This window comes from Ruditapes philippinarum, unplaced genomic scaffold (genome assembly GCF_026571515.1).
Source record: "Ruditapes philippinarum isolate M1 unplaced genomic scaffold, ASM2657151v2 ctg5023_1_1_1_1, whole genome shotgun sequence".
Lineage (NCBI taxonomy): Eukaryota > Metazoa > Mollusca > Bivalvia > Venerida > Veneridae > Ruditapes > Ruditapes philippinarum.
In genome coordinates this window covers 71,252-83,023 of record NW_026861157.1, presented here as the reverse complement: position 1 = coordinate 83,023, position 11,772 = coordinate 71,252, and the positions used below count along the sequence as shown (strand labels likewise).

General features: G+C 36.6%; 1 protein-coding gene across 2 annotated transcripts in view; it reads right to left on the bottom strand.

Moving 5' to 3' along the window:
* Positions 1-567: 567 nt before the first annotated feature.
* Positions 568-11,772, bottom strand: part of LOC132714721 (hemicentin-1-like) — a 79,498-nt gene continuing 68,293 nt past the window's right edge. The window contains exons 8-10 of one of the 2 annotated variants that reach the window (XM_060697640.1): positions 3,726-3,896; positions 2,521-2,685; positions 568-1,001 (exon numbers count right to left, since the gene is read on the bottom strand). In XM_060697640.1, coding sequence (XP_060553623.1) covers positions 595-1,001; positions 2,521-2,685; positions 3,726-3,896 — 743 coding nt within the window. In that variant the 3' untranslated portion in view covers positions 568-594. The remainder of the gene's footprint in view (positions 1,002-2,520; positions 2,686-3,725; positions 3,897-11,772) is intronic. The other variant, XM_060697641.1, reaches the window with a different exon arrangement.

Here is an 11,772-nt window from a genome sequence, read left to right as displayed (position 1 = left end):
GAAACCTAGTATGAATATAAAAAACAAACAAGTAGTTAGGAGTAAGTTGGAAATATATGTTCCTTGCAAAATGTTGTTTTAAATAAAAAAATTTTTTTAGTAAAAATTTCTGGTTTTTGGGGGCATCAGCCAAAAAATATGGGGAAACTTTTTTGTGTTTTTTTTCGTGCGGGGAATTTAAGGGAGGATTTTGGAAAAATTGAAATCTGAAACAAAATTCCTACATACATTAAAGAGCTTTGTCTCTCTCTTCAAAATTTTTTTGAAAAAAAGGGAAATTTAATTTATAAAAAAACAAAAACCCAAAAAACAAAAACAAAGCCTTTTTTAAACCAAATATTTTGTATATCAACCCTTTTATTTTAAAGAAAAATTTTTTAAAATTTTTAACGCAAACGCAAAAAGAATTTTGTTTAAGATTTTTAAAAAGTTTAAAAATACACTAGTTTTTAAAAATTTAAAAATGTTTGGCCAAAACCGGGGGAAAAATCCCTTTAATTTGGAATATCATTTTAAATTTTTCCCGATTTTTAAAATTTTCCTTTAAACAATTACATTTTGTTGTATTAAACGGTAACCTTGACAACCAGAACTCTATGTGTGTATAAGAAATCCAGAAAACGTGTTCCAGCGGACTAGGTCCTCATACAAACTCGACTCACTGGTACACTTGATCCAAAACCGGTCGCCTTTTTTTAGATGTGTTAAAGCATCAAAGGTGCCGCATGATACGTGCTCCGAGTTTTCGAACATGATGTTTTTAATCTCCTTATTGTTGACGACAAAAGAGAAAATACTGGAACTACTGTTTCTCGAGTAAGATAAACAGTGTTGGGTGGAAAACGAGTATAGGCCAGTTACCGGAGCTGTAAATATACCAGTCAAATTGTCGTACCCGTCACCTATATTCATCAACGTTATCGTGAACACGTACACCTCGCCTTCTTTTAAGGTCTCATTTTCCAACTTACTGCTTTCAAACGCAATAACTGGATCTTTTTCTATAAAGAAAGTAAAAATCATGTACATGTATTATACGAGGGACGGTCAGAAAATATCCGGACTTTTCATGCTCTTCTCTTTCCACGTGCAGCTATATACACACATTATATATTGGTGAAAACTACATTCATTCGCCAATAACGTGGTCAGTTTATTTTCAGTGATAGTTGTGTATAAACAGTATTTTGCCGTCTGATATATGATAGGTATTTCGTCTATCATGGACTCTTTGTTAGAGGAACAACGCTCTGTAATAAAGTTTCTGGTTGCAGAAGGTGAAAAGCCCTGCCACATCTTTCAGAGGCTTAAAAAAGATTTTCTGATAAATTTGTATCACGTTCAACTTTCTACAACTGGGTTTCTCAGTTTCGTGAAGGCAGAACAAATGTTTGTGACAGGCCTAGGACTGCGCGCGCCAGCTGAGGCGGTGACCCCAACAATGGTAGCAAATGTTAAAGCTTTTGTCAACAAAAATCGTCATCGAGTAACTTTGGAGGAGGTAGCCAACAAGTTTTAGCATCGGTAAAGGCATCGGCACACAAGATTTTACACAAACACCTAGGCATGAGCAAGGTAAATGCCAGGTGGGTGCCTAGACAGCTGTCCGCAGATCAAAAGGCAACCAGAGTAACCAATGCAAAAGAACATTTAGGTCGTTTTAATCGTGAAGAGATAAGTTTTTGAACCGCATTATCACTGGAGCTGAGATGTGGGTTCATTATTCCGAACCTGAGACAAAAAAGCTCAGTCAAAAGCAGTGGAAACGAGCTGGTTCCCCACCTCCTAAAAAAGTTTAAGCTGTCTCCTTCGGCTGGCAAAGTCATGCTTGTTGCCTTTTGGGATTTCACGAGGAATGATACTTACTCATTTCATGCCAAAAGGTCAAACTGTCACCGCCAAGTACTATTCTGAAGTAATTCTGAAAAATATCAGAGAAAAGCTGAAGCAAATGCGTCCCAGGTTAGCACAGAAAAATGTCCTCCTTCTTCACGATAACGCCCCTCCCATACCGCCGCAGCTACAGTGGAGGTTATCAACTCTTACAAATGGCAATTGTTGTCTCACACTCCTTATTATAGCCCAGACCTCACCCCCTGTGACTTTAATTTGTTTCCAGAACTGAAATAATTGCTTGCTGGAAAAAAATATAAGACCAGAGCGGCTTTGCTATCTGCTGTTACACAGTACCTCAAACAAAGGTCTTCGTCATGGTTCACAGCGGGAATACAAAAGCTCCCACGAAGATGGCAAAAGTGCGTAGACGTAGGTGGAAGAGTAGAACGATTTTTTTTAATGTTGAATGGTTTTCGAGAACGAGTCAAAAGTCCGGATATTTTCTGACTTCCCCTCGTATAATTACGTATTTATGCTTTTATAGAATAAGATAATACATGTATCTAAAAAAGGCTAAGGCTTATTTTATGAGACTTGATAATATACATGTGCGATATCGTTTATATTTTACAATGATTGCTAAATTTGTATGAGAAAAACACCTTTAAAATTACAATGACTTACGACATGACTGTGTGTTGCATGTTTGGACATGAACATTATTTCCAGCACATGATTGTCCGAGAGTAGACGGATAAGGGTTTGTACACGTTCTATACCTTGATTGAAGTCCAACACCACATGTTTTACTACACGTGCCCCATACATCCCATGGTGACCAGCCTCCATCTAAACAAGAGCACCGCATATGATGTTACCGCTGGTCTTTTCAAGGCAATGACTATCAATAAGTTATTTTTGTGAATATTCTTTAATAAAAGGGATATAACTACTAAAATATCGCTTTCAGGGAAATACTCTATTTATACAGTTGTGTGACAGGGTCTTTCAAATAAAATTATATTTGAAAGACCCTGATTGCGATGATAATAAACTCTTCAAAGTTTCATGTTGATATCTTTCATAGTTTTGAAGTCATTTTACTTAACAAGCAATTTTGACTAAAGTTCTAAGTGAAACGTGGCATAACTCCCAAACTATAGCTGTAAGAATGCCTTTCGTCTCAAAACTATGCCATGGCATGATTAACAGATAATTTAAGTATCGTAATTAACAGAAAATACTGATAATAAATTCTCTATTAAAAGGGGCATAACTCTGAAATATTTAGCTTTCAGAATCATGCTGCCATTCTTACAACTGCAACCCGTTATCATAAGCATATATTCCACGTTTTGTGTTTTCCTTAAAAAACGACAACGAAGCAATCATAATTGCTCGACCTTTTCTTCGAAACAGACGAGCTAAAATGAAAATATATTTACCGACAACACCATATTTTAATTATCTTTTAATTTTAACATAAAAATGCAATTAAATCTGTAGAAACATATTACTCTACGTATGTGCAAACATACATGTATAAAAAAAGTTTGATATAAAGATGACGAATTAATCAAACAAACAATATAGTATTACTAATCACTCTAGCCGCACTGAATTAAGATTTGTAGAATGTTTAATACTTTTTTAATAAAACGATTAACTGTTGAGTAATTAATGCAACCATTCTTCAGTCTCTAGTGTGACAAGAGATAGGTTTATATATATAATTTCGAAACATATATAATACAATAATTGTATGACGAATAGGAAAATATCCAAGTCAATGGACCTATTAAATACACAACACGTCCCATATTGCCATTTGACTAATTCTGATTCATTCATATAAGCACATTTTCTACATGGTATAAACAATAACATACTGGCACAAGGTCCTGGCGTACATATCTTGTCATCCATTGATTCACCAAAACAATGGTCACCAAATCTGTCTGGATAAGGATTTGAACAATTTCTATGTCGTCTTTGAATTCCGATATCACAAGTTACTGAGCAAGATTCCCAGTTTGACCACTTACTCCATCCTCCATGAACTGTATTATTATACAATGTATATACTGATTACATAGACGATGAATATTCACGAAAAATCTTAATTAAAGCGAAGAATAGCGTATTTACTGGCATACAATGAATTCATATCAAAGTCAGTAAGTACTCGTGAGAAGCCTATTTGAAATACTAGTAGAATTTGTAATACGTTATTATGGTGGCTGATTTGGTACGCTTTTGTGCGTCGCACTGTCGTCTTGTCGCCCTGTCTCTAGCGCGGCACGACAAACGGCGCGTTGCAGTAAGGCGTGTTGTCGCGATGTCACATTGTCGCTCGGTTCAAATTGAAAAATTGGCTTATAAGCCAAGCGACAGAGCGACATCGCGATAACGCGCCGCACGACAACGCGCTGTTTTGCGTGTTGTTGCTAGCGACAGGACGACAAGACGAAAGTCCGACAACTCATCGTTTGGCGCTTTTTCGTGTTGTCGCTAGCGCCAACTAGTCGCACAAAACGTACCAAATCAGCCACCATACGTCATGTTAACACCATCTGACAGAAAATATTGAAAGACTTTGTATATAGTAACAACGACACTGTCGTTAAGAAACCGTAAGAGTAAGGCCGAGCAGTATTTCAGGCCACGTGTCAGTTTCAAAGCGACTATCAGTAAGGGATTGAAAACACATACATGTATATCAATTTGAAGACTTTCGTAAATAATGTTTTATACATTATTAAAATAATTTATGTATAGCCAATAGCTTCCAACACATCTGGACTAAAATAAATTCGTATTTAAACTAAACCTGGACAAAGTTGTTTCTTGCACATCTTGATCTCTACACCATTACCAATACAGTCGAGACCACCATCAGCTGGTGCCGGGTTTGTACAAGTCCGTTTTCTAGACTGGGTACCATTTTCACACGTGACGTCACATTGTGACCATGTTGACCACGTTGCCCAATCGCCGTCAACTTTAATGTAAAATACTCATCAAAAACCTGTAAATACTGCGCCCCTTTCCGCGACTGAGCGTCTTAATGACCCGAAGAAACAAAAGCACAACACTCTTATGAAACGGACGCTCTGTAGGAGCACATTTGTCTCGGAGCACATTTGTCTCACGAAGTGTGACCGATGTGTTCGTAAACATTCATATTTGCGACAAACTGGAAATGAGACAGATGTGTTCGACACACAATAGAAAGGACACTCGAAGCACATTTGTCTCACATTTTTTCCAAAAAAATCTTATAAGGTAATAATTATGTCCATCTGTTTACCGGCTACCAGCCATTGTTCTGTGTTTTCTGTATTTATAATACCGTTTTTAGGTCACTTCCGGTCAGCCAAAAACTTCCTGTCTCTGCATAGGAGTCATAATTATATCAAATTAAAGAATATCCCTGTTCTGCACGTCACAATGAAAATTTCTACAAGTGCAGCATCCAGAACCTAAAACAACATATGCAGCAAGTCTACTGTATTCTTATCGTTATCAATTGTGATACGTTTTTTTTCATGGCTTAAAGTTTTATAAATGATTTATTTCCGCACTAGAATATTTCTTAGCAAAAAATGGTAGTATCTACGGTGCATAAAGGGGAACATGTTCGAATTTTTCATTATTTTATTAACGTGCGCAACACCTGCTTTTCCGTCCACGCGATACTATTACTTGCGCATTACGTGTGCACGCGATAGCTTTACGTGCGCACGCGCGCTATGTATTTCGGCATTTGGGGACCTTTGACCGGGATCTCGCATGAAATTAGTTCGGACGCCCGTGTATCGTGTGTCGAAACCTATACAGCCGGTAAGGGGCAAGTGGTTTTTTTCGAAATCACTCGGCCACGGGATGCCCTTAAATGATCCCATGGAGAAATTACACACCGTATTTCGTTTTCATTCCAGAAATATATGTATAAAAAGTTCGTCATTTTTCCAAGAATTGCGGCTTTCAGATTTTTCGCCATTGAAAAAGGCACTTAACAACATGCACGAGTTCTAAAATATCCGGTAATGCCATAATTTACTGGAATATCGGGCCACTCAGAATCGGCGAGACGCGACATTCCGATGAGACACGAAGCGACGGTAACAGGAGATCTCGCAATGTCGAAGTATCCAGTACCAAGAGATTCAGAAGTGAATAATTTTTACTTCATTAGATATAGGGCAAGTATGAATTTTATTCAATATTCAAATAATGATTTCTGAGGAAGTTAGATGCTGTAACCCAAAGAATGCGCAGGTAAATGTGAAATTAATGCGTGCATAAAAGTAGCAAAATGTAAACAATGTAGTACTTTGACTTCAATATAAAATTCTAAATCACTTCAACTGTACAAACTGCAAAAAAAGCAGCAGATGAAAAATGATTCAGGTAATTAGCCAATGAGTAACTTTTTGGAGCTAAAAAGTATACCAAAAATAAAAAAGCTTTTAAGGAATACAAATAAAAGCATTTCTCAGACATAATGGGCCTTTAAGTGATTTTATGTAGACTATAAAGGGAATGCTACTTAGCGGTATATGACCTGGAATCAATTTCTTGTCTCGCGTCGACGAACGGGATGCGAAGCGAGACGCGAGATTTCGCGAGACGCGAGATTTCGGCGAGATGCGAAACGAGTCACGATATTGTATCATTCAATATCAACTGATGATGGTGTTCCGTTTGGACTAAGTAACATTTTTGTCTCTCTGAACAGCTATGCACAATGGTACAAAGGTGAAATTGAGATGGTACGATGATTTAAACACGATGGCACGATGGTGAAATCACGATGATGCGATGACACGATAAAGAAACTAATATCGCGTTTTCATCATCATGCCATCGCAGTTTCATCATATCGTACCATCGTATTTTCACCATCGTAACACCGTCTTTCATCATAGTACCATCACGTTTTCATCATCGAGTCTTCGTTGTTTCACCATCGTACAATCGTTGTTTCACGTTCGTACTATTGTGTTTTCACCATCGCATCATCGCGTTTTCATCAACGTACCATCGTGCCATCGCGCTGTCACCATTGTACCATCGTGAACGGGATTTAGTATGTTTCAGTGTACGCCTTCAGGTTAAGTCAATCAATTTCTTGAATTAGAGATATTATAATTAATAGTTCACTGTAGGTTTTCATAAAGAAAGCATAAGCAAACCTATTGATGATTACACTTGAGGTAAAACGGCGAACCTCGATTCTAAAAAAGAATTTCTGCCGTGGGGAAATATGTGACAAATAATTCATAAAAAATGACATGAGACAAATGTGCTTTCTTGTCCCTTAAAAAACTTGATCGGAGCACATGTGTCACACAAATGAGTTTTTTGGGGTAGACATTTGAGGTCCCATTTGTCTCATTCGGGACAAATGCGACCGCATCGGTCTTACGTAAGACAAATGTGTTCCGAGACAAATGTGCTCCTACAACGCTCTCATATAGATACAAAGGACAAACAAATACTGGCTTAGTATTATTTCATTTTAAATGTTTAATACTTCATAGTTCTCTTAGTTTTTTTTTTAACAAAATGTTGAAATTACATTACATTTTACCCTATACGAATGTATTATTTTCATTATTTCTTTCCAATATCACTGCTTATTTCTTGAAAAGTTCAGATTTATAAGATAGATTTGAGATTTCTAAGTGACATACCAAGGGTACATAACCCGCAGAATTTTGGGCACTCCGTTTTTGCATGTTGAGTGTCATTACAAATGTTGAAAACCGAATTTAACCACGCACAGTCTGCCTTCACATCATCTATACATGCAGATGCTGTAAAGTAACAAGAAATGAGTTACAAGAAATGCTGTTTTTATTTCTAAACCCTCGTAAAACTTTTGAGACAATTATGAAATACAAATGTAGATCTAGCAAGTAGTAGGAGAAATGATGAAAAGAATGTATTGTCTCATGCATCCGTATAAACTCATTTGCCGACGTATGGCGAAAAGATTTGAGATGTTATCAACTTTAGTACCCCGCATTCCATTCACTTGCAAATTTTCGACCCTTCTCTTATCCAAAGACGCAAAACTCCTAATCAGTATTGTGGTTAACATATTCGTGTAAACGTGTGAATAGTTTCATATCATAAAATCATTAACGGTAATTATAAAAGTTTAATACAGTCACATTTAAGAAATAAAAATACAATGAACACTATTGATTTGCACACATTTTTTTTTTACAAAAAAGCAGCATCTACACGTGTGTCTTCAACCGTGTCAATGATACTTTGATTCTGATTTTTGTTTTATAGCATGTATATACATTTAATAAAAACGATATTACACTATAGGGTTAACGCACGTTTTTTCGTGTTATAACGTCTGCAGAGTCCCGAGGAACGGTTGGTGCCCGAGCCCGGTAGGGCGAGGGCTCCAACAGTTCCGAGGGACTCTGCAGACTTTATAACACGAAATAAACGTGCGTTGACGCTATTATAGCATAAAATTAAAAAAAAATCATGATGTATATTTAATACAAAACACATACATTAAATCTTTGTGCTTGGACGGTATTTATCCAATTCTTCATGTTTTACGTATGCGTTTTATTTTTCCGGGGCCAACTCACTGCGGTATACCGTACCCGGATATTGCTCGATATTATGAGGACTTTCATCCCATTTCGCGACTTTGAACGAGGAAAGAAGGTATGTTTAGTGACGATATTTAGTCATTTTGAATTGGTTTGATATAAATTTTTGTAGAAAAACAAATACTACGATAATTTCTCTAGTTACTGAAATCCCAAAAATGTTGAGAAATAGCTTTGAAATGTAATTAGGAGGTAAAATTCGTCTCTTTGCTCACGTGATAAATGAGCTCGGATCAATCAAATTTGATGTTTTTGTGCATATACTTCTTTAAAAGAAAAACTTGAATCGAGTGAAATGTGATAATGATGATAATAATGTTATGTTGTAAATGTTCAATCAACAATAGAACCTCAGATGACAGTGCATTTTGAGAAATAAATACACATGTCAGTGTACCGACTACTGCGTTGGAGTTGCCCGCCGGTGTCACGAGTATTGCTTTTAGTGTAACGAGTATTGGTTATCAATGAAGAGTAAATGCAAGTAGTAAACACAAAGTATTTACCACATTTAATTTTAAATATTTCTTACTGTGTATACTTATTTACACTATATGTGCAGAATATGCAGAATTCGGAGGTACTTTAACTGGAAACATCTGCGAATAATCCAGATTTTCATTCCTGCTCGTGAAAAAATCTCAGCCGAACGAACTCAGCAATTTTCTGTGTTTAAAATGTTCTCGTTGCTATCGAAGGGTCAACCTTTCCAGAATTTGTTAATAATTATTGCATATCTTACTTTAAATAGTAAAAAATGCATCCAAAGTGCATTAATACTGCCTCAAGATTGTCAATATTAGACGGTATTGAGCAAGTGTGCCAATATCTAATATCAACCGACTTCCTACTATGCCAAAAATCCATATAAAGGTAACTTTCGGGCATTTTGTACCTGCACTCTAGCAACGGCAGACCGTCTGCACGTGAAATTTTGTTACGCCATTAGCAATGAGTTACCGTATGACTGCCGAGCGGGTACAGCTCAAAAAACCGAATAATAGATTTTGATAAGATTATGATAAAGGGCAGCAGATGCAATAAAAAGGTTATGTTCCTTATAACCTTTTACCTCATGAAGGCTTTACACCCCCGCCCCCTTTGAGAGGCCTCAAATAGTGTAAAATATGCGCTATTTAGGCCCCAAACACGGTTTTTTTCGTTTGAGAAATGTTGTTCAAAAGAGTGATCACTTTTCGGCGCCACCCCCATTAAAAAGGTACATCAAGGGGGTTACGTAGGCGGGGGGGGGATGTGCCCCCTTCTGTTTGGGGGTTTGAAGTGGGGCAGTAGCCCCTCTAATCGCCGAGAAGACTTGGGACTTGTGGGGGGCTAAATGGCCTCAGGTCGATTTAAAGGTACCGTGTAATAAACGCCGAAAACCTAAGACTTTATATCAATCAATTGAGATGTTTGGTGCACCTTGAAATCAGTTTTGATGGGAAAAAACAACGCAAAATAGAGGTTTTTGGCAATTTTGAGACGCCCCCACCCCGTTGCCATGATAATTGGAAAATTTAAAATTGAGCATGCTATTCCACAGGCTATGGTCCAGCTAACATTTGTGCCCAGTTTGATTTTGATCAGTATTGAAGCATTTTTTATAGTTTCATAGCAGTTTGAACTTGTAACAAGAGGCTTGAAAACAGCCATTTTTCGCATTATGCTCATGCAGTAAAAGGTTAAGACGATACCGGCATGCTGACGGCATTAGCCCTGGGGCCAATATTTTTATTAATTTCGTCGATATGTTTCTTAAGGCAAACTTGCCCTGTAAAACATATTATTAATGTCATCTAAATATGTTTTTTTTTATTCTTGTCCATTTCAGAGATGGGTCTCCTTGATCAAAGTGTCTTGAGACATGTATTTAAAGTTTTTTATCGTCAATTTTGATGGTTCTACCCTGCTTCCGACCCCGCGCACACTTTATTTCATCCAAAGTGTGATTTTCAACCAAATTGGAAATTAAATCTCTGTTTGCCCGTAGGAAAAGAACAGTAATAACACTGAAAATGCACTGTTGAATCTGAAATATTTGAATAAATATCATATAAACAAGTACATTATCAGAAAAATGAAATAAAATCGATAAATTTACAGACCTAAAAATTAGACAAAAATATCGAGTTTCCATACTAATGTGCTCATTCTGTTTTGCAATACTCTGTACACTAAAGTTGGGCTATTTTGCAATACTCTGTACACTTAAAATCAATACTCGGTACACTGTCTTGTATCTTTTTTGGCCTGTATCTTTTTGTACTTTCACACTTTTTGCCTGAAATTTGGACAAGGCATACTTGGATTGTGAATAAAAAAATTGCTCGATTCAATTTTTTTTATATTGGTAATATAATAATTTCTAACGATTCTACAGTATCGCGGTCAGTATTTTCTAGTGAGCAGCGGATCGTTTAGGGGTAGTTTAATCAATTTTGCAAATAGCTGTAATATTTTTACGTCTTTTAGAGCTACAAAAATACCTCTAGATATATAAAACTCGTTTAGACAAATGAAATAGCCATTAGTTTGGAAAATATCGTCGCTGAACTTACCTTCGTTCCCCTTTCAAAGTCGCGAAATGGGATGAAAGTCCTCATAATATCGAGCAATATCCGGGGTATGGTATACCGCAGTGCAACTACTTGGGAAATTCAAGTGCTCAGTTCTAACCGTTCGAAAATTCGAATTTTAATTGATTTAACAAAGCTTAACATTGGGAATTGTATTAACTCAAGAAAAAAATATTAAATTACTCTGCCCAAGACAAAACATGACCCTCAGAAATTCCTAGAATGATTTCAGATTGACGGTAGAAAAAAGATCAGTGACATCAGAATCTTTTTTTTTTCAAGCTCACATGTTTATGAAAGAATATCAGGCACTAGGCCTAAACATTATTCTCTCAAAGAAATATAAAGAGCATTTATCAATATAAACATCAATAAAACAACATTTTCTCATATTCATTTTGTGTTATCTTGTTTTGTAAGTTAATTTGAGGGTTAAACTGAATGACATTCATTTGTTTACATTGACAACTGTCCGTTTCTTAGAAAGGGCGACAACCAAGATTAGCGGCGATGTCTATACGCCGTATTTCCGGCATAGTTACTTGAAATGCGATTGAGGCCCTCGAATCAATAATTTCAATATAACACTTTGGCATCAGGCTAAATCGTCATTTTTTTTGTTTACTTGGCCCTGTATGTATTGCGCATATGTAAACCCGGGCTATAACAAGAGAGCGTGACTATGTTAACACATGGTTTTGGTCCCGGTA